The sequence below is a fragment of the Mustela nigripes genome, chromosome 18 (genome assembly GCF_022355385.1).
Source record: "Mustela nigripes isolate SB6536 chromosome 18, MUSNIG.SB6536, whole genome shotgun sequence".
NCBI classification, from domain to species: Eukaryota; Metazoa; Chordata; class Mammalia; order Carnivora; family Mustelidae; genus Mustela; species Mustela nigripes.
This window is the reverse complement of record NC_081574.1, coordinates 33,506,641-33,529,379: the sequence shown is the minus strand read 5'-3', so window position 1 is coordinate 33,529,379 and position 22,739 is coordinate 33,506,641. Positions and strand designations below refer to the sequence as shown.

The 22,739-nt window shown below is 55.9% G+C and overlaps 1 protein-coding gene across 2 annotated transcripts in view; it reads right to left on the bottom strand.

The window, feature by feature from the left end:
• The window catches only part of ADGRA2 (adhesion G protein-coupled receptor A2), a 34,406-nt gene that overhangs the window by 5,529 nt on the left and 6,138 nt on the right, over positions 1-22,739 (bottom strand). For both annotated transcript variants that reach the window (XM_059384396.1, XM_059384397.1), the window contains exons 2-14: positions 15,780-15,851; positions 6,529-6,600; positions 6,177-6,248; positions 5,920-5,991; positions 5,472-5,635; positions 4,815-5,028; positions 3,871-4,035; positions 3,111-3,309; positions 2,482-2,631; positions 2,196-2,357; positions 1,172-1,396; positions 772-988; positions 32-240 (exon numbers count right to left, since the gene is read on the bottom strand). In XM_059384396.1, coding sequence (XP_059240379.1) covers positions 32-240; positions 772-988; positions 1,172-1,396; positions 2,196-2,357; positions 2,482-2,631; positions 3,111-3,309; positions 3,871-4,035; positions 4,815-5,028; positions 5,472-5,635; positions 5,920-5,991; positions 6,177-6,248; positions 6,529-6,600; positions 15,780-15,851 — 1,993 coding nt within the window. The remainder of the gene's footprint in view (positions 1-31; positions 241-771; positions 989-1,171; positions 1,397-2,195; positions 2,358-2,481; positions 2,632-3,110; positions 3,310-3,870; positions 4,036-4,814; positions 5,029-5,471; positions 5,636-5,919; positions 5,992-6,176; positions 6,249-6,528; positions 6,601-15,779; positions 15,852-22,739) is intronic.

The following is a 22,739-nucleotide window of genomic DNA, read 5'->3' as shown; positions in this document are numbered from 1 at the left end:
CACTCGAGCTCCCGCCCCCCATCCCACTCACCATGAGCACGGCCACATTGCCCAGGTGCTGGCAGTGCAGGGAGCTGACATTGGGCTGGCTGGAGCGGAGCTGGCAGCCCTCGGAGCTCCAACCCCCGGGGCCCCCAGGCCCATCCTGGCTCCACCAAGCTGCCACAGGCTCAGCCCCCTCAGCCCAATGCCGAAGCGAAATGGCCACTGGCTCGGTCAGGTTGCCCACACCGCAGCCACCTGCAGGGGAGAAGGAAGTCCGCCCAGGTAGAACAAGGCGGTGAGGAGGTGAGGCGGCTCATCCTACAGCAACAGCAAGACAGCAACGGCACAGCTGCACGAAACCCGTGGGTGGGGCAGGGTGTGGGCTGGGCTTGGGAGGTACCAGGGAGACCCAGGAATGAATCAAAAAGCACTGGGAGGTGACCCATTCTAAATGCCAAATGAGCTGTGGCTGGGGACAGGGAGAGAAAGGTAGAAGGTAATACTGAGGGAGAGGGAGGGAGAAAAAGGCGAAGAGAGAACCCTTTTGGAATTTGACAAATCTGGGATATAAATTCCAATGTCTTCCAGAGTTCTTCTCTAGCAATCCCTTCCTTGAGAGGATGTCTCTGTCCCTTATCCTCCTGGGAAATGATCAGGAGCCACTGTCCTCGTCCACCTCCCTCAGGGCCTTAGGGGACGCTGTGGGTGAAGGAAGGGCAGGTGGCAGGGGCCCCAGGCAGACACTTGGGAGCACTCCATGCAGCACAGGGGAGTTCAGTCCCTTACTGGTTCCTGCAAAGATGACAGGGGTGGCCACACCACGCCTCTTGCCAGGCCCAGCAGCTCCAGGGCGGGAGGTGTTGCCGTGGCTGCGGAAGAGGCGGCCATTTCGGAAGACCAGCAGTTGCAGGGTGCAGTCTGGGGGGACAGGGGGAGCCAGGGCAGCCGGAAGGGACGAGAACAGACTGGGCGGCAGCTGGATGGAGGCCAGGGCCACGCTGTTCTGGGGGGACATCGGAGTTCCTCAGAGACATCTGGGAACCCCTAGGACTCTGAGGCCTTCCAGTTTTCTCCTCCCCGCTCCCCTGAACCTCTTTTCTGGATCTGCTTCCACTCACCCCACCCACCCCCACCAGGCACCTGCACCAAAGCTCAACCACCCCCTCGGCCGTTCCCCAGTGCCCACCTTGATGTGGAAAGACGACAGAGAAATGCTGGGTCTCCCTGTGGTACAGCGGAAGCGGAGCTGCTGATCAGCCAGGGGCTCAGGCTCCGGGGAGGGGTTCTGGCCAGGGCCCCCGGGCCGCATGCCCGGCACCCCTGCCTCCCTTCTCTGGAAGGCTGTGCAGGTCAGCCCCACGTAGCCGTGTGGTTTGATGAGATAGGCCTCCAGTGCCACATTCCTTGAGTTCTAGGGACAGGGAGCTTGTCAGCCCCCTCCTCATCTGAGATACAACAGCTTTCTCTGGGCCTCCTGCCTGCCACTGCCCAGCCCCTCTCAGATTCACTCAGATTCACTCAGGCTGGGCACCCCTACACCTCAGTCCCGACTGGCTTCTCAAGGCCTGGCAGTGGCCACGGCACCCTCCTGAGACCCTTCCTCGCCTCACACCCTAGCTTGTACCTTGCTTGCCCCTTAGCAGGTACTAGTTCTGCCACCCTGGCCAAGCCGCAGAGCAGGGTCCCGTCCAACCTTACACCGCCCAGGGTACCTAGCGTGGGATCTTATATGGCCAAGATGCCCTGCGGCAGTTGTTAATCGGTTCACAGCCCACCACAGGCAATGTCACCCTCTTCTTAGGGAGCAGGAGTCTCCGTGACGCCTCATTGCATCACAGGGCTGTGGCCCTGCTTCCAAGCCTCCTCTTACTCATGCCTTGGGCTCCTTTTCCCCTTCCTCCCCTTTATTTCCGTTGGGCTAGCGTTACAGCTCCAGTTCCCCACCATGAAGTCTTGCACGACTCCTCCCTGTCATCAGCCCCCTTCCTCCCCTCTGCACTGCTGTGGACAACTCTGAATCGGATTCCACACACCGGTCAGACTCAGAATTCTTGCCAGCTGGGCCCATGGCAGGTGCATACTTGGAGGACTTGCTGCCCAAAGACAGGAGCATTTCCCTCCTGGCAGGCAAGGGCTGGCCCCAATTGCCTCTAAGTTCCCTCCCAGGGCTAGGCTCCCCAAGAAGCTCCCTCCCAGCTGACCCACATTACCACGGAGATGTGCTGGGCGTGGGGGCTGAGGGCAGCCCCCCCAATGCGCTCCAGGGCGCCCACAATGCCACTGCAGGCCTTGTCCTCACGCTGGGCCAGCCACAGCAGGTGCTCGTCCACCAGCATCAGATTGCTGGCCATGTCCACCATCACTTCCACCAGCTGGCAGGGGGCAGAGAGTCACTGAGGGCAGGAGCGGGGTCTGGGGCCTGGAGGCTGGGGCACAAGAGGCTTGAGCAAACGGGGACTGGTTTCCAGGGACCCCAGAAGTCAGGTTGAATCTCACCTCTTTGATCTGGTCAACGTAACCCAGAAATTTCTGGATCATCTGAGCCACATAGACAACATCCATCATGTCAGAGAAGCTGGCTGCCTCGGCTGTGTACACTCGCAGCTGGTGAGCCAGGGTCAGCGCGTTGGAGGCATTGATGGGCATCTGGGAAGATTGAAGGAAGAAAGGAGGAGATGGTCCAGTTCTGCTCCTTCTCCCCCAGAACTGCCCCTAGAGGGCCCCCTTGTCTGTGCTCATGCTCAGGGCCGCAGCGCCTGGGGAGAAGGATCTGGCCCACCAGCTGGGTCTAATCAAGACAGGAGGCACATGTAAGGAATGGACTCATCAGGACTCAGGGCCGCCCACTTCTAACACCACCGGCCTAAGGATAATGGGACAGCCTCACGCTGTCCTTGTCTTCCCCCTTCAGGCCACCCTGGCTGTGTTTGAGAATAAAGATGCTTGGGGTGACCCTGGAGGGATCTGAATGCCCTCGAAGGAGAAAAGCTAGCTGAGAGCCCCTCACTGCTCACGCCCACAGCAAGGAGGAGCAGCAGAGCCACAGCCATGAGGGGGGTCCCCTTCCCAGCCCCCAGAACCAGAGCTGACGGGTGTCCCCTGCCCCTCTCCTCTCCTGGCCTCACCAGCACGAAGGTGTAGAGCACCCGGGTGATGTCGTTGGTGTACAGACAATGGGAGTAGTCCCCTGGCTCCCAGCGGCCAGCTCGGTCACACCGGCGGGAGGCTCGGGTGCCTGGGGCACCCCCGCTCAGGGGCACCGAGGTGAAGGGGTACTGTAGGCAGGACTGGTAGGCTGTGATGCCAGCCAGAGTTCGAGGCCACCTGGGGGCAGACGTGGGAGGTTGCTGATCCCCCAGGCTCCTCAGAGCAAGGCTCCCTCCTCTGCCCTTAGACCTGGGATGATGAACCCCTTTAGGACCTGGGGGGTGGATTCAGAGAGAGAAAGTTCAGACTGGCCTTGGAGGGGCTCCTGAGCTCCACCTTCTCTCTGAGTCCAGGTTTGCTCAGACATGGAGCCCTGACTTCAAGCTCCTTACCCTTTCTGGGCCTGAGTGTTCTCAGCTGTCCATGGGGAGGATAGTACCTGCCCTTCCTCATGGAGACGCCCAGGGGTATATTAAAATCTGATGTTCCTTGTGGGTGAATTTCATAAACTATTAATGCAAGGAAACAAGACAAAGAAACAAACAAAACCCACCCAAACTTTTTGTTCTGCACAGCGCATGTCAGATGGGGTTTTATACAAAAAGATAAGGTCTCTGTGAAAACAACAGCGGGACAGTGGAGCTGGGGACTTAGAGCGGATGGGGAGGCCCGCCCCCGCCCCATGTTCTTCGACGACGACGCGCGGGGGGTGGGGTGGGGCGGCAGAAGGCACCGCACCTGAAGTCCCCGCGGTTGTTGGCGACTCGCTCAGCAGGGCAGTAGGAGGCGGAGGTCTCCAGCACCACAATCTCCACCTTCTTGCTGGCGTTGCCCTGCGCCGTGGACACGGAGCACTCCCACTCCCCTGACGCCCACACGCCGATGTGAGACAGGGTCAGCTCGCTGCGGGCAGGCGGCGGTGGGCTGGCTGCGGGGCACTCTCGCTGGCCGCGCCACCCTCCCTAAGCGCCCCCCCCCCACCCCCGGCCCCTGATTGAGGGCCTGCGGGCACGGCTTCAGGGTTCCGTCCTCTTTTATTATTATTATTATTTATTATTATTATTATTATTTAGATTTTTTCTTTATTTATCTGACAGAGGTCACAAGTAGGCAGAGAGGCAGGCAAAGAGAGAGGAGGAAGCAGGCTCCCTGCAGAGCAGAAAGCCCGATGTGGGGCTCGATCCCAGGACCCTGGGATCATGACCTGAGCCAAAGGCAGCGGCTTAACCCACTGAGCCACCCAGGTGCCCCGGGTTCCGTCCTCTTTAACGGAGAGGGATGCAAGCACACACTCCCTCAATTCCAACTGGCCTTATGGTACAGTCTCCCTGACTTTCCATTTCCCCACCTTTCTCACGGAGCTACTAAGACCTCCCCTGCAAGTCTATCGGAGAGACTCGGCCCCACAGTGGAGCTGAGAGTCACTGCACACATTGTGGAAGCGCCAGAGAAACCTCAGGTATCATCCTTGTTTTTTCCTACCAGGCGCTGAGTCTCTATCCCCTAGCCAGACCATTTACGACTCAGCCCAGGGTTTCCAGAAACACACCCACGCACTCTCGGGTACATGAGCGTGCTCTCCAGCCCCTGTCGGAGCAGGGCTCCTTTGGGGAGCTGGGCGATGGGCACGGTGCCCTCCCACACCCCCACCTTGGGCTGGGAAGGGGCAGGAGGGCTGGTACCTGGTGATGAAAGTGCAGTCGTGGATGAGGCTCTCTGCCAGGAGGATGCCCGCCTGCTCGTCGCCTTCCAGGGGGGCCCGGTTGTGGTACCAGCGGATGCGAGTGTCATTGCCCAGGTAGCTGGCGGAGCACTGGAAGGGCAGCCGGTCACCCTGGAACACGACTTGGCGCAGGGATGGGATGAGGTGGTGCGTGTGCAGCTCCAGGGCCCCTTCTGTGGGAGGAGACATGGGGGAGTGGCACCAGGCACCAGGGTGGGACAGGCCAGCCTGGGCAGGGCCAGGCCCCATCTGATGGGAGCTCCCCTTGAGCTGGGGAAGAAAGGGTGCAGGAGAAAGCCTCTGGAAGTGAGAGCACAAGAGAGGAACAGGTGGGCTTTGGATGAGCAGATCAAAGTGCTCCTTTCTAGGGCACACTTGTCACCCCAAGAGGGGGACCCGATGAAAACATAAGCAAAGCAGCTGCCCCCAAAGAAAGTCTAGGAGCACTGACAGCTGGAGAAGGAGCCCTGAGGGATCTGAGGGAGAGGAGGCATGCCCTGGAGAAGGTGCCCACCACCCCATAACACTTAAGGCAGAGGGAGCCTGGAACCAGCGGGGGCCCTTCTGGAGCGCTTCTGCACCAAGGGGCAGGTGTGCAGGGGGAGGCTGTGCTCACCGCAGCGCAGCTGGGCTTCCTGGAGGCCCCCCAGGGCCTGGGCGTGTAGGGCACTGGGGTAGGCACAGAGGGTGCGCTCGGAGAGCTGCAGGGAGCGATTCCGGGCCCAGGACAGCAGCCAGCGGAGGCGACAGTCACATGTCAGGTACTCAGTGCCAAGATCGCTGCAGAATGGGGAGAGGAGCCACAGAGTAGAGCAAGGGAGTGTGGATTCTGGGGGGTTGGGGGGATGGAGCCCTGGGAGAGACTGAGGCTGGAAGGGGCACATTCGGGGTAGTGTGCACCACCAGCCTAGCCCTAGTGGGAAGGCAAATATGGCGGTGTCAGCCGTCGCCCGTCCCACCTACTCATAAGGTAGGGCGCCGTGGTCATGATGCTCAGGTGTGTCCTTCCTGGACAGAGAAAGGATGTAGGGCTCTGAGTCCTTGGGCTGGGAACAGATACTCACACCACCTTAAGGGCTGGCAGCTCATCAAAGACCCCAGGTTGCACACTGGAGAAGATGTTTCCAGATATGTTTCTGTAGGGGATAGGCGAGAGGGAGCCAGGATTTTAGGGTCTTCCTGGGCCAGAGGAGGGAGTAGTGAGTGAAGGGAATGGGGGGGGGGGAGGCTATGAGGGTCTGGTGCTGCCTCCTTCCTCCCAACCTCTCCTTTGGGGTGAGCCGTCCCTCCCCCTCCTCCCCACTAATGGCCCCTCACTCACAGACGGAGAAGTCTGGGGAGGCCTTGGAAGGTCTCAGACGTCAGACAGCCAATCCGGTTGTTGGAGAGATCTCTAGGGGGACACACACGACGTCAGCAAGATGGCCACACAGGAGCACACGGACCCACTTGTGCGGAACACACGTGTGTGGCCGGGGCTTATGTGGGGATCAGGAAGAACAAGGAGATGGGCTTCAAGTGTCTCCCCCTTCTGCCCTCCCCCATACACTGTGTGGGGAGAGAGGTGCTGTGAGTGGGGAGACAAGAAGGAACAGTTGATCATGGGATCCAGGGGACCATCTCCAAGGATGGGGAGGGCTAGGAGGGCTTGGGAAGCCGGACATGCCACTCACAAACGCTTCAGCTCCCCCAGGCCCAGGAAGGCACCAGGCTGCACCGTGCTGATGACGTTGTTCCTCAGGTCCCTGTGGGAGGCAAGTGGGGGCCCTCACAGCTCTCCCGCTCTGGGGGCCTCACGCTCCGCTGGGACGGAGAAGCCTCATTTTTATCAGCAGTGTTGGCAACTGGATTTTCTTCTAAATGTCCTCAGCCCTCGTGAGGAGGTTGGATGAAGGACCTGACCTCTCACTTAGGTCTACTTGCCGCACCCCTTCCCCCCACTACCATCAAGGGGTGCTGGTCAAAAAGTTGTCAGGAAGAATAGAGAAGCCAAGAGATGGAACAGGAACCCCTGGGATGAGGAAGCAGAACATGGTGGAAACAAGGATTGGAGCCAGCACTGAACTAGGAGCCGGGAGGCCTTGGCCATGTTGTTCCAATCTGAGCCACCAAGGATCTCACAGGGGCTGCTATGAAAGCCATTTGAAAATGGGTGCTAGGGGCACCTGGGTGGCTCAATGGGTTAAAGCCTCTGCCTTCGGCTCAGATCATGATCCCAGGGGGCTGGGATCAAGCCCAGCATTGGGCTCTCTGCTCAGCGGGGAGCCTGCTTCCTTTCCACTCTCTGTCTGCCTCTCTGCCTACTTGTGATCTCTGTCAACTAAATAAATAAAATCTTTAAAAAAAAGAAAAGAAAATGGGTGCTAAAGTCTTTTTTTTTTTTTTTAAGTCTTTTGTAAATTACCATACAAAAGTAAGACCTTCTGGAGTCCGGCATTGGGGGGTGGTATTTCCACGTGTTGATCTCTCTATCCAACCAGTGAGGAGACACAGAATGAAGCTGATGACCACCTGGAGGCCCATCCCGGCCTCTGACTCCAGGGCAGAACTATAAATCCTCCCCACCCCCACGGTGGCCACTCATTCTTCAGATGGGGAAGGCAAGGCTGGGGACGGGTAGTAAAGCCTCGTTCACCGGCCTTCCCCCCAGGTCTCCCAGGAGCCTGCAGTGCTGAGGGAAGGTGGCAAGGGAAACAAAGTGTCTAGGTTGAGCTCCAGTAGGTCCAGACAGAAGGTGGTGCCCCTCCAGTGCTCCACGGGGCCAAGCCCCCCCCCCCCCCCACACACACCCAGGAATGAGGTGCAGGAGAGGCATCAGGCCAGCTTCTGTCCCAGCATCCTGGTGCTCAAAGCAACCACATGACCAGATAGCAGCCCTCCTCTCTTTCATCCTCAAGGTCCACCTGAGTCTCTCCTGAGCCCAACCAGGACGACTGCAGCCCCACAGGGCAATGCAGCAGGAAGCCTCACTGCTCAGCCAGCCCGCCTCCCCTCCTGGGACCCTGGGATGTTGGCTGCAGCCTCCTGGCTTGACTCTGCTCTCCACCTGGGGGCTTAGGAGGCAGAGCGCAGGGATGGGGGGCTCCTGAGTAACCAACCTGTTGCAAAGAGCCTGTACAGGAAAGAGGAGATTGACGGATATCTGTGGTCAACCTGTTTTCCAAGGCCCTGCGACCCTCCAGCCCAGGCTGGCACCCTGGGCAACTTGGCCTTGCCTGCTAAAGTCTCAGGGATATCTCTGGATCCTGGGCAGGAGGGGGTTAAGTAGCCACTCCCAGCTCTGGGAGAGGAAATGGGTGTCCAGGACAGGGAGGTGCCATCCCACCAGGGGGCCTGTTTTCGCACAGCCAGTCTCAGCTGGGGACAAAAACACCCTGAGAGAGAGAAATGAAACACCCTCATACCAAGGAGTTGGTCTCCATAACCCTGAGTCCCTTGAAAAGAAGCCAACAGAAGAGGCCAGCTCCCTAGAGAAGGGATGGCTTCCATACCCTGGCTCGCTGGTGGTGCACCACCAGCAGGGAATGTGCAAGAAGGAAGAACCTCGATGCTCATGCAGCATGGAGACTGGAGATGGACGGGGTTGGTGGGGGTTGGGGGGAAGCGCCCAGCCTGCTCTGGGTTGCCCCTCCCGCCAGCAGCCCCCTTTTGGTTCCCCACTCTCATAGCACCCTCCTCTGGTGCTGTTCCAGCATGTGCCCCCTGGCCCCGTTGGGGTCTGCACATTCTCAGGGCTCTGCCTCCCACCCCCACGCGGGGGAGGGCAGAGGGAAACACATTCCTCATTGTGTCACTTCCCTTCATGGGCTGCCAAGGGGCTGAGGCCGCAGCCCCCCGCCCCTTCCCTCTCCACTAGCTGTGTTTATTCTCATTTCCTCCCCGGCCCCCCTTGAGAACCCCCACCCCGCCTGCCCCACTGATGCTCTGCAGATGGGAGCAAGGCGGCCACTTGGGCCCCAGCCCCTTCCTGCCCTGGATTTCCTGCAGCCCAGAGCCACGCCGGGGCCCTCTGAGAGGGAAGCTGCCACTAAGCATTGGCATGCCTGCCCCCTTGCCTCCCGCCCACAAAGTGGCTTCAGGGGTGACCCAGGCAGTGCCCAGATGGGCCACTCCTGGAGTCTTCTCCTGAAGGATACAAGCCAGGGGCTGCTCACTGGGCTGAGCTCTCAAAGCCTGATGATGGGGTCCTGGTCCCTAAGGTAGGGGGAAGCTGGTCTGGGCTAAACCCTCCCTAGCAGCAGGAGAAAATGCTATCCTAGAGCCTGGATTTTTTTTTTCTTTTATTTTCTTCTTCTTCTTCTTCTTCTTTTTTTTTTTTTTTGACCAGTAAGGTCCCTATAGGTTGGTGCTTCTTGCTATGGACTCCTGTCTCAGAAAAATGCACTCTACCCAACACTGTGTCCATGATTTCAAGGGGCCTGTGGAACCCAGGAGATGCACCCCTGCCCTAGATTGTATAACCTGATCCCTTCACTTCTTTTTTTTTTTTTAAGATTTTAAAAAAAACTTTAAGGAAGTTCTGTACCCAGTGTGGGGCTCGAACTCACAGCTCCAAGATCAAGATCCACTACTTGGGCCATCCAGGTGCCCCAAGATCCCTCCATTTTTTAGGTGAGGTCATGAGGGCAAACAGATGTCTCAGTGATGTGGAATCTCTCCTCTTCTCCCTGTTCCCACAGAGCCCAGGTCTTGGAAGCTGGGAACGGTGTGGTGTGTGGACAGTGTCCCCTCCCCACCACCCCTCCCCCAACCCGGAGCAGGGTACCCTGACTCAAGGCCCCTCTCCCAGTATCTAGGACAGTGTGGAAGGGAGGGACTCTATGGCAGAAGTCGGGGCGGTGGCGGGGGGTGGGGGTGGGGGTGGTGTTGGGGGGTGTTGGGAGGGTGGCGGGGTGCGGGGGGGTGTTCCTGAGAGCAAATCACACCCTCCATCCTTCTTGGGAAAGCTGAGCTCAGGAAGCCGAGTGTAAGACGGAGTGTGTCAGCCCAAGATTAATAAAGTGTCCTTCATAAAGACCGAAAACTTCTGCTGTCTGAAGGACACCATCCAGAGAGTGAAAAGCAACCCAAGGAATGAGAGAAAATGTTTGCAAATCATATATCCAATAAGTGACTCCCATCTAGAATATACAAAGAACTCTTCCAACTCAATAATAAAAGGACAAACCAGCTTGGAAAAAAAAAAATGGGCAAAGGATGTCCATAAACATTTCTTCCAAGAGCAGATACAAATGATCAAACAACGCACGAAAAGATGGTAGACACCATTAGTCATCAGGGAAATGCAAAGTGAAACCACAGTGATATCCCCTCCCAGGCGCTAAGACAGTGATCAGAGAAAAACGGGCCACAGCACCAGTTAATGAGGGTGTGGAAAGACTGGACCCCTTCTCCATTACTGGTGTAAAATGGTGCAGCCACCATGAAAACCAGTTTGGCAGAGTTACCAAGGGACCCAGCATGCCCAGGGACATATCCAGGAGACACGAGGGAACAGGCGCACGAAAACCGGAACAGGAAGGGTCGCAGCCCCAACGTGGAAACTTCCCGAGTGCCTGTCACCTGATAATGCATTTGTGCTCTATTTGCACAACAGACTTTTATGGAATGAACTGCTGATCTGTGCTATAATCTGGATGGAGCTTGAAACCATTACGCTAAGTGAAAGAAGGCCAGTTATAAAAGATTACATAGGATGTGATTCCACTTAGATGAAATGTCCACAAGAGGCAAATCTATAGAGGCAGAGAGATTAGTGGTTGCTTAGGGCTGAGTAGAAGGGGGAGCGGGGAGTGGCTGCGGCCCATGCCCGGTTGCCTTCCGACATGATGAAAATGTTCTAAAATTAGACGGTGATGGCTGCAGGACTGTGTAAATACACTCGGAGCCGTCGAAGGGCACGCTCTAAGTGGGTGGACGTTCTGGGATGTTAATTCCATCCCACGAAAGCTGTTAAAGAGTTGAGTTTGCACACCAGAGTGAGCACGTGTGAGGGTGAGCCCCGTACCACGCCTGGACAGGGTGGGGTGGCCCCAAGTCGGCTCCCTCCAGCCCCCCCAGACCTCCCTGCTTGTGGGTTCAGAAACCAAATTATAGGTTTGGAGGCCGCAGAGCAGCTTTCCCTGGGCCCTCCAGGACTTCCAAGCCGGCCAGACCCCCGCGCAGGTACAGAGGGTATGGGAGAGGATGTGGCTGGAGAAAACTGAGATGGTCCTACCCCTGGCCGGGCCCCTCTTGTCTCCGATATCAGGTATTTATTCAGCAACAGGTATTTATTCAGTACGTACAGAAAGCCAGGCACTGGGGCTACAAGCGTGGACACAAGGTCTGTCCCCAAGCCCACAAGCCGCCCCTTCCCAGCCCCCGGCGGCTCCCAGCGTCAGCAGCCTCTCTGCTGCATTCTTCCCTAGTGCGAGCCGGGTGGGAAGGGGCTGAGGATGAGGCCGGGCCGCCGTGCTCACGGCCCCGCCCATAGATTAATGGAAACCACCTGGCGGGTGAGAAGCACTCCACCCCCAAAACCCCCCCCCCTTGCCATCATTCCCATGAGCATCTGCTTCTAATGAGTGCCCCAGCACCGCTGCATACCAGCCCCCGGGGCTCATTAATCTCATTAGGCAATGACAAATCATCCCCGGGCTGACCAGGCTCCCCTCACCAGGCCCTCTCCTCCAGGCATGCAAGGGCCTGGGGGGGGCTCGTGTCCGCACAGAGCCACTTGCTTGCTGGCATGCCCAGTCTCTCTCCCTTGGCCTATTCTGGGGGCTGTCTCTCCCGTGGCCCACTTGGTCCCCAGTCTGGGGGATTTCACTGTGACCGGGGCACCCTCGGAGCCCAGGAACGTCTTCGGGTGGCCCACTCCTTGTTGAATGTGCGCGGTGGGGGATGTGGGCGGAGATGGCCGCCACCAGATGGGTGGGCCATCGCAGAGTCCTTTTGGGACTCTGAATCCACGGTTCAGCTCCAGGACTGCCCCCTCCCCCTCCGGAGACTGAGGGAGCTCTGGGCAAATCCCATGCAACGAGGGGCTGCAATATAACATCTTCCAACTTCAAACCCTTCAGAGAAGGGAAGGGGAGAGGTATTTACCGAAAGCCCACGCCATCCCCATGACAGCCTGTCTGAGTCCCAATTGCTCCCTTTCCCAGGGGAGAAACCCTAGGCTTGGAGAGGCACCCAGAAAGACAATGACAGAGGCAGGATTCAATCCCAGGCCTCTTTGACTCTAAAGGGAGTTCTGTGCCCTTCATCGCCCACCCCATCTCCTCCACCTCAGAAGTCTTTCCTCTGGGGGACAGACAGGCTTGTCCATGCCTGGGGCTGGTGGGATATGGAGGGGAGGGCCCAGAGACAGGGTCTCACGCCCATCTGAACGATTCTGTACATGCCATGGGCTGGCCGTGAACCTCTTCTCAGCTGGACCCTGTCTCAGGTTTTCTTATCGGACCCGCATGGCCGATAGAGCCCCACAAGGTTGGCTCCCCTCTCCAGCCTCTCTGGAGCACCTGTCCTCCCCTGAGATCATCTCAGGCACATTCCTACACGGCGCCCTCTCTCTATCCCCTCTCAGCCTTGAGGCCCCTCCATGCATTAACTGGGACCAGGCTGACCTCCCCCACCACACACATTTAGATTTGACCCATTTTCAAAGACCAGAAGGGCGCTCAGCACAAGGAGGCAATGCTGGCTTTCTCTGTGGCCCAGACCTTCCATTTCAATTATTAGGCTAGGCCCCAACCCTCCCACGGGACTTGCCGCTCACAGACTGTGGGATGTTAGGCTGCCCTGGACTCAGCTGCCCAAGCCTGGGTGTCTGAGCCTGACAGGACAGAGGGATCAGTGTTTCCTGGCACCAACGGCACGCCAGGCCACAGCGTCTCATTTGTGATGAATAGGCCCACAGTCTCGGGGTCATCTGGTCCACCGGTTCCCAACCCCGGATAAGCATGAGAATCGTCTGCATACCTTGTAAAAAATTCCCAGGCCCCTGCCGACCTGATGAATTAGCATCTCTGGGAGGGGGGCACAGGGTCTCTCCCCATCCCATAGCAGGCCAGTGGTTTTGATGACTAGCTTTATGTGTCCGTTCAGCTGGCGACAGCACCTTGTAACCTAACCAAACACTAATGGAGGCATTACGGTGAAGGAATGTGTAAATGCAGCGGACCTCCACAAGCAGCTGACTTTAAATAAAGGAGATTACCTTACCTTGGAGAACATGGGTGGGCCTCACCCAAACAGGTGAAGGACTTAAGAGCCAAAACCTGAGGTTTCCAGGAGAAGAAATTCTGTCTGGAGACTAAAACATCATCTCCTGCCTAACTTCCCAGCCTGCTGGCCTGTCCTTCTACAGATTTTGGATTTGCCAGCTCCCATAATCACACAAACCCATTTCCTTAAAATAAATTTCTTTATAAAGAACTAATATAAAATAATTTCCTTGTGTCTTTATATAAAGATTCACACACACATGTCTCCTATTGGTTTTCCTTCTTTGGAGAACCTGACTGATACAGTGGTGATCAACCAGGCTGGAGATCCTGCACTCCTCCCGTCTGAATCCCTCCAGATTCTTCCCTCCCTTAGACCTTGGGCTCAATCATCTGTCAATGAGGCCTTCTTTGACCTCTCTACACAGCAAGGAACAGCACCCTCTGCTCCTCATAGCAACCTCTCTCTACCGCCATTGCCTTCTCTCCCCCTTACCCTGCTTTGTTTTTCTTTGTAGACTTATCTCCTGGTACACATTTATTTGCTATAACTTACTGTGGAGGGTAAGTTCCCTGAGGGCAGGTGCTGGGTCTGTTGTGTTCACTCCCAATGCCTAGAACAGAGCTCTGCACCCAAAAGGGGCTCGGTAAATATCTCTGGAATGAAGGCCTTGGAGGATCCCTAAAAGAGCGGGGCTTACCCTCAATATTCTGAATTCTCATCTGGCTCCTGCCCCGTGCACCTGCCACGGCATGTGATTTAGCTCTTAGTCATTATTCCTTGACCACACTCTCATTTTTCTCTGATTGCCTCCCAGGCTTTGGAAGCACATGCTGGGCACTGACTTAGGTCCCCGCTGCTGGCAAGATTCAGTAATGGGCACGGGTGGGAAGGAAAGGACCTGGAAGTTGACCCTCATTGAGACTAGAGGAGGAGAAGTGGGGAGACCTGGTGGGTATTGGATGGATAAAGCGAGAGGGTAAAGCTGGGAAGAGGTCAGTGGGACCCCAAGAGGCTCAGAGCCATCTCGTTCGTGGTAGTGAGAAAGGACAGCGAGTCTGGGCGGTGACAGGCTCTGGTGGGGCTGGGCAAAGGCGTGGGGGCAGCTACAGTCTGTCATCCTGCAAAGATCCCTGGAGAGAGCGTGTGGCTTCCTGCCACTCAGCCCTCGGAGACCAGGCTTGGCCTGAGTGCAGGAATCAGAGCTCCCACAGGCCTAACCGCTTGTGGGGGATAAAAACTTTCCCGAGCTGCTGGTGGCCAAGGAGACTTTGTAAGAGCAGCTTGGGGGCGGCCCTTTCTCCCCATCTGGACCACCAGCTCTGTGAGCGGCAAGGCAGTTGGACGAGGGACCTGGTCACGGAGCTGGGTGCACGCACCACTGTCAACATCCCGACACCCCCCCCCCCCAGCCCAGCACACCCCAGAGCAAAGACAGCACACTCTTCCTTTCCACCCCAAACATGGGTTTCCACACCGCCACAAAGCCAGCCAGGCCACTGAGCTCTCCTCCCGGCGCTGGAGTGTGTGGACAGGTTTTCCCTTCCCCTGTGAGTGGGCTGTAATGGAGACGACCTCACAAGACTGCTGTCACGGCTGAAGACCTACAGTCCATGTCACGGACAGACCGCCTCCCAGTTAGCCTCCAACTGTCCAGCCCTCCCCGCTCAGTGCTGTCCCTCCTTCGGGTTTCGTGGAAACCCCGACCTACTCAATTCTAGCACACGTGGCATTGATGGTCTCCGCTAGACCGTGAGCTTGGGCTCTTTGAGGGCAGACTTCCACCTCATTTTTCTGTATCCCCCATCACACCAGATCCACGCCTGGCAGGCAAAATGGCAGACGGGGTGGGGGGGGGCGGAGGCGGGCAGCAGGAGGCTTGCTGAAAGATTTGGGAACCCTCAGGATGGGAGCAGAGGTAGGAGACAGGGCAGGGGAGAAAGCAAAGATCAGGCTCTGGAGGGACAGAGGCTCAGGTCTCCTGCGGAGGAGACAGGACCCAAGGGTGGATTCTGGAGCAGGCCAGTCGAACAGGGAACTGAGGGGTTGGTTTGGTCCCCTCCTTCAGCAGGTTAAGTTACTTGCCCTCAACTCTGGGGAAAAAGCCCCTTCTGGCCAGCAGAGCCCTTGAAGTCCTGAGCCTAGTGCCAGCCCACCTGGGCCCATAGGGATGCAGCCCCAAAGCACGGCAGGTTGGGTGGGGGCCCTGTGGATGGGATCCACTTTCCCGACCCTTAGCCCAGGGCACTAGCCCCACGGGGCTTTGTTTGTTGATTTGTTTGGGGATGGGGTTGGGGAGGAGGAAAGAGGCCTCAGTCACACCCAATCATCCTCAGCCCTTTATGCTGGGCCCCCAGCTGGAGCAGGGAGGTGGCATCTGGCCAGCTAAGGGGCTCAGCTCTCACAGCTAAGTGCTCATTAAAGAGCGTTAATGAACTTCCCTGAGCCCCATCATTGCCTAGACCAGCCAGGTTTCCCTGTACTTCTCACTGCTGTCACTGGGGAAGGAGCTGGTCCCTCTCTCTGTAGCCTCCACCTGGTGGTCAAGTCCTGGGCAGGGCTCCTGTGGGTCTGACTCTGGGCCTCACTTAGCCAGCAGGGTCTGGGGTTGAGGGGCTCCCCTCGGCACCCAGGGGTCCTCACCCGGCCTGGACTGACTTCCTGCCCATGACCACCAGCCCCCGACTTTGCCCCCCTTTGCCCCAGCACTTACAGCTTCTCCAGCAGGGACAGTCCCAAGAAGGATCCGTTCCGGAGCGCAGTAATCTTGTTGTTGCTCAGGAGCCTGAAGGAACAGGGAAAACACAGGCAGGAGAACATGCTGTTACAAGCCAGAAAGTGTGGCTGGAGAGGGGGTTCGGTTTCCTCAGTACAATCATGTTCTTTTCTGTATCAGTGGCGCCCCCTGAGGTTGTGCGAAGCAGGAGCCCCACCCTCCGCTCACGATTACAGGAAAGAGCCAGTGAATGGTTCAGGCAGCCTGGATAGCCCACTGAGCCCCTAACCAGACATTTCACCTGCCCTGGGTTCCCCCATGGCCTGGATCTGACTTAGGGCTCTGTAGGCAAGCAGACTGAGCAGGGGTCCAGGTGCAATGCCCCCTTTACACCTTGGACCCACTGGCCTGAGCCACAGCACCCTCCTCCTGCCCCCTGGGAGGGGGCAGCCCCATATCCTGAGGAGAGTGGGAGAATGGCCCGAATTGGGTCAGAGCTCTGCCAGGAGGAACAGGAGGCCGGGCAGGTGGGAGGAGCTGTCCTCCCTTGGGCCCCACTCTGTGAGCAGAGGACTTCACAGAAGGGGACTCTTCCCAGCCCTCAAAGGCCCTGGCTCAGAGAGACTGAGCACCCTTGCCTCCCCAAGCCTGTCCACGGCCTTGACAGAAAACTGAGACAGCCCGGGGCCTGGTAGAGGAGGCCCAGGCCTCAGCCTTTGCCTCTGCCCACTCTGAGGTTCTGTTTATTTATTTGTATTTAAAAGGGGGAGGAAAGAGGCCCCAAGCTACTGACTAAACCCACTCTGCCCACCCACTTAGCCTTTCTCTGCCAGACTCCCTCCCTGGGAGGAGGAAGTTCCATACCAGCCAAAGGGCTCATCCTTTGAGTTAATTGCTTATTAAAACACTTTAATGAGCCTCCCAGCCCAAACTCTTGCCTGCTCTGGGCCGAGACAAAGGGTTTCACTTCTTTGCTCTTATTGGTGGACATGGGAGGGTCAGAGGTACAGGTCTGGAAACTCCTCTCGACTGGGCAGCCTCTGGGATGCACAGTAAAGGAGATCTCAAGTGCGGGGTGGGGACAAGGCATGCGAGCAGCTCTGTCCCCAAGCTGACTGGTGAATTCAAGGTGAATGGATCAAGACAGGCGGTGAGACGACCCTAGACATCTGACGTTCCAACCAGTCCATCTTCAGGAAGCTCTTGGAGAACATACAATAGCCAGGATGGAGGCAAGAGTGGAAGGGGGGCTTCCTCCCTTCTAGGCTTTCCAAACAGACCCCTCCTACCTATCTGGTCCCCACCTAACTGTCCCTCCAACACTGACACTTCCTAGTAGCACCTGAAGAGTGACTGTGTGAAGGGGATGTGGGGGTGATGTTGGGTTTCCAAATGGCACATTCTCTCTCTCTCTCTCTCTCACTCACACACACACACACACACACTTACACACAATCTTGACATTTCCAAAGGTTCATCACAGTTGCCATTACATGAGTCATTAGAACTCACATGGCCCCCTTTATTCCCATTTTACGGATTAGGAGAATTTTTTTTTTTTTTTTTTTTTTCGGATTAGGAGAATTTTAATTGGCATTATCCATGGTGGTAAATCCTAAATCATCATGTCAGTTCTCAGGGCCTCTAATGGTCTCATTCAGGCCCTGGGGTGGGGGAGGGGGGCTGCGGTGGCCCCCTCAGTGGGGACAGGCTCCTGACAGTGTGACTTTTCAATCAAAGCCTGCCTCACCTCAGCTCTGCTTCAGCTCCTTCATATACCCGAGGAGTTTGAGGCTCAGAGGTGGCATTAAATGTCAAAGGGGGTGAAAGGACCCCTCAGGATTTTGAGTAACATCAGAGAGGTGTCCTGAAGGGTCAGGAAGAAAGGTGGAGAAATGGCATGTATTTCAACCTTCCCCGTGCCCCGGTCCCAAGGGTCTCTCCCAGGGCCTGTCCCCTTCTTGGTTTGTGGGGATGAGGCTGGGGGAACAGGGGAGGGAGAAGGTATGGAAGGAGAGAGGGACAGGGCTGCCAGATGATCACAGCGCGCGCACACACACACACGCACGCACACGCACACGCACACACACACGCATGCAGGAGGAAGCCAGAGAATATTACTTCTCAAACCTGATTACACACCTGCGAAAGGGAGGGAAAAGTATCTTACTTCCTGAGAATATGTCTGAGGATTCTAGTGTGAGAAACACTGACTTAAGAAATAAAAATCTTATACTAGGAAAATACCTTCTGGTAAATAATCATCTCAAAATTACCTGCAAAATATTTTTGTTTAAAGATTATTGAATGGAGGGGTGTCTGGGTGGCTCAGTGAGGTAAGTGTTGGCCTTTGGCTCAGGTCATGATCCAGGGGTCCTGGGATAGAGACTTGCATGGGGAGGGCGCTCAGTGGGGGGTCTACTGCTTCCACTCCCTCCACCCTTCCCCCCTGCTTACCTGCTCCCTCTCCTGCTGTTTCCCTCTCTCAAATAAATAAATAAAATCTTTAATTTTTAAAAAATAGATCATTGAATTGAAAACAGAAAATTTTTAAAAATCCTCCAAAACCCAAACCTCTGAGATTAAAACCTGGGATCCTAACTTGAGAATCCTGTCCACACAGGTCTAAAAGTGGTGTTGGGGTACACCCCACATTCTTCAGACTCTTCAGCCTTTAACCCTTGAACATCTTTTGCATACCCCTAAATTCTTAACCCAGAGCTGGTCAGTGGACGTACGATGATGTGAGGTGAGTATATAATTTCAAATGTTTGGGTAGTCATATTTTTTAAAGTTAAAAAATTAATTCTAATCATGTATTTTAGTTAACCCAATGTATTGAAGTTCTAATTTCAATATGTAATCAATATGTGAAATGATAAATCACAGTTTCCTTTTCCTTTTTTTCAGTACGGAACCTTTGGGATCTGTGTGTGTTCTACTGTTCCAGCACATCTCAGTTCAGACCAGCCATGTGTCAGGTGCTCAAGAGCCCCATGTGGCTAGTGGCTTAACCCTCACCTAGTTTCCTTGTGGTCCCTGGCTCCCCAGGAGGAAGTCTGGGTTGCTTGTTGGATAGGAGGCAATCAGGGTAGGGTGTGTGTGTGTGTGTGTGAGAGAGAGAGAGAGAGAGCGCAGCACACAGGGTTGGGGACCTGCTCCTGATGGCAGGTGAAGATTAGCCTTTTGCCCAGAACAAGGAACAACTCATCTCTTGGTGTCCTATCCCCGTCTGGCAGCACCCCCTCTCCCTCAACAAAGTAGCCACTTTTGTACTGGGGAGAAGCAAGGCGTCAGCTGCAGCCCACATTTCTAGCTTGACTAACCCTGTGCAAACCCCAGTCCATCAAGTCTGGAAAGGAGATACTTCTCTGTGGCAGAGAAAAAGTCCTTGATCCCCAACTCTCTCTAAGCCATTCGCAAAAGCAGGGACACCAGGCAAATACCCGTTCGTTCTTCTCCTCTTAATGGCCCCCCCTTCTTCCACATTTCCAACTCCTGGACAAACTTCAGGCAGATATTTCTATGCTCCCAGCCCCCCAAAACCCAGAATTGGATCTTTCGGCCTTTACAACGTAGATGGGGCTGAAGAAATTTTTGCTTGAGACCCAGACTGGTCAGAGAATGGCTTCAATTGTGCCAGTGGGTTCCTCTGGCACAATTCAGCTCTGGGAGCTGCCCCTTGTGGGTCTGGGGGTGGGGAGGGCAATGATTTGGGGCAGGAAGTGCTTGGGTCTGGCGTTGTTTGGGGTAGGTAGGAAGCTGGCAGTTACTGGGAGTAGAGGGAAACATACACAGGGCCTCGTCCAATGGAAGAAAAATGTTCCCACCATGCTAGGCTGTCACATGGGACAGAAGCTGGCAGGGTGGCCTCAACCATGGGGCGGGAAGGAGGGAGCCTTCACCCTATGGTTCTGTCCAGCTTCGCAGACATAGTGCCAGCTTGGCCCCCTCCGAACTGCCCTGCCACCCCGACTGGACAGCTGCTTCCTAGGTTGGCACCAACCCCTTGCCCTGCAACAGCACAGGGAGCCTGCCAGGTGGATTTCCTTCCCAACCACGCCAGCCTCTCCGACCTCTGGCTCCCCCAGCCCGGCATCTCCAGCATTCTTCCCTCCCTCCCTGCCTACCACTCCAACAGCATCAGATTTTCACAGGGAGGGGGGCAGGTCCCTGGAGTCCCCTGTTCTCTAACCCTTGAGTCTGAAATCAGGCCAAGGAGAGGGGGCACACTGAGTCCATTCCAGAACTCTCTCCCAGCTAGGGTCCTATTTTAGGGAAGAGAAGCAAGCAAGCAGAGTGACCACTAATGAGGCTGGAGGCCAAGGGAGCGAGTGGCTGGCGTCTATAGAGAGGCCCTGTGGCCTCTGGGCAGCCACAGGAACTCACCAGATCCCAGCCCCACATCAGAGATGACCCTGCACCGGTCATGTGGGCACTACTCCGTGGGACATGGGGCCAACGCATGCCTGAACCAAACTGTTCTCTCAAGTGCTGGAAGACTCACGCATGTCATGCCCCACCACCGCCCCCAACACACACATTCTGCTGTAACACACACAGATCCAAGGACCTCACGCCTGGACACTTGGGGATGCAGCTTCTGCAGGGAATCTGAGCCTGGAGTTCAGGGCATCGCCAGGGCCCTCTGGGCTCAGAAGGACCCGTCTCTAACATCTGTTGCTGGCACCTTAGTGGTGCCTTAGGGAGACCATGAGTGGGGGGTCTCAGGCCCACAGCCACTCTGAACCAGCCCGTGAAAGTGGACTCCCAGCCCTTCCTGCAGGCATAATGCCCACGGCCTCTGAGCATTTCCAGGGCCCGTAAACATGTCTGAAACCTACAAAAATCTTCACTGCTTATGAAATAGGAATGCTGTATAATTGCGATGAACACTTAAGTACATAACAACCAAATTTCAAGCTATGTCAATGAGCAAGAACTGTTTCACTTCATGAAGGAGGTGGGTGCATTCCTGTGTGCTTGATATGACAGTAAGGGTCTCCAAAAAGGAAACTGCCTCTAGTCCACAGGCCCCGCCCTGACGCACAGCCTCCGGCTAAAGGCTGCCCTCCTGTGGCTTCCCTTCCTTTCCGGTCTGCCCTTCACATCCATTTAGCCTGATCCCCAGTGATCCCCAGGGTGGAGAGGACACACAGCACAGTGCTCCCCAACTTCCTCAACATCTCTTCCCTTGGCTGGAAGCCTGTCCGCACAGCCCTGAATACCTGTATTGAAGGAGACCAGGTAGGACCTTCCTTTCCTTCCCCATGCTATGGGGGCTGTGTCTGGATATGGCCTCTGACCTCAGCCTTGAAGCTGAACTGTCCAGGCAGGGCCTGAGGTCAAGGTCAGGAAAGAAAATAGTCTTGGAATGGCTCCTATGCATGGAGCCTTCTTGTCTTCTTTTTTCTAACCTAAGCTCTCTACAAGGGCACCCCAGCTTGGTTGTGAGGAGGCAGGACCAAGAAATCGGGGCTGAGATGGGGAGGACTAATCTTAGGGAGTCTGCAGCCTGAGAAGAGGGGCTTGGGGTATTGGTGGTCGGAGGCTGGTGTGCCTTGCTAGAGATCTGGGGTCCCAGCACCCTAGCTTGAGTGCACGGAATCAAGTCTGCTGCGATCATTCATGCCTAGGTACTCATTCAATCTTCAAGTCTACACTAATGCCTATTGTGTGCTCGGCCCTGTGCGACACAATGGTACTACAGACATCAATGAGACGTGGGGTCTACAATCCTCCATTCATGGAAGGTGGAGGGACATGTGTCAGACCGGATGGAATGTTTGTGTGTATATGTCCACTTGATTCAAGGAAGCTGGGAAGTTACTCCCAATCCGCCCTAAGTGCTTCTCCAAACATGGCCTAAAATCTCAGGCCAGGTGGAGTCACGATTTTGGGTGAAGAAAGTGGATTTCTTTTCAAATCCAAATAAACCTGAAAGGATCCATTTGTTATCAGTCTTTTCTTTTCTTTTTTGAGAAAGAGAGAGAGAGAGAGATCACGAGCAGGGGAGAAGGGCAGAGAGAAAAGTAGATGCTTAACCGAGCCACCCAGGTGCCTGTTATTAGTCTTTTACACTCAAGTATAAATTAGTCCTTTAATCTTTGCACCACAGAATTCTCCCTTGGGAGCCCTGAGGCGCTGATCCTGTCCTGCTTTGTGAGCCTGTATCGTCTCCATGATGAGATGAGACCTATGGCCCCTGAGGTCAGACACCAGCTCCCTCACCTCCTGGCGCTGGTGCAGCAGAACAAAGGGACCAGGGACCAGTATCTGGAGGCACAGAGCCCCAGGCAAGGTGGAGGTGGTCCAGGACAGGGCTCATGCTGAACCCTGGCTTTCTCATGTCATAGAGCAGTTTCCTCCTCCCTCTACTCCCCTGCACCTACTCTGTTGCCCCTGCTCTGCCCCCTGCCTGGTCAGTCAGTCTTGGCAGAGCTCAGTCCTGACAGCATGGAAACAGCACCCTTGCCTCCACAGTACAGCCCTCCTGAAACTTCCCCTGCCCCCTGCGGGTGTGGTCCTGAAGTTGTGGTGCAAGAGAGGGAGAGAAGCACTAGGACGATCTTTAGAAACCACATGCCCTGGGTCCCTCGGATTCTGAATACTCTGTGCAGACATTTTGTCAGAGATCCCCTAAATACACACGTGTTTATTAGGTTATCTGCCCCTTTTCCCTGGCTTATGTGTCCATATGGAGGAAGAAGATCACTATCTCCCCTGCTCCGTCCCCAGGGATGAGGTCATCATGGGAAGAGACTGACCCGGGACCAAGAGCCGTGGGGTCTGGCTAGTTGCTGTGTGATCTTGAGCAGGTCAACCCCTCTCTGGAGGTTTCTTCTTAGTAAAAGAAGGGTCTGGACCGAAAACTCCCACTCCTTATATTTGATGGCTTTTCCCATCCTGGATACTGGGTCTCCTGGAGGCTGAAGTCTAAAGTTTCTGCCTCACCAC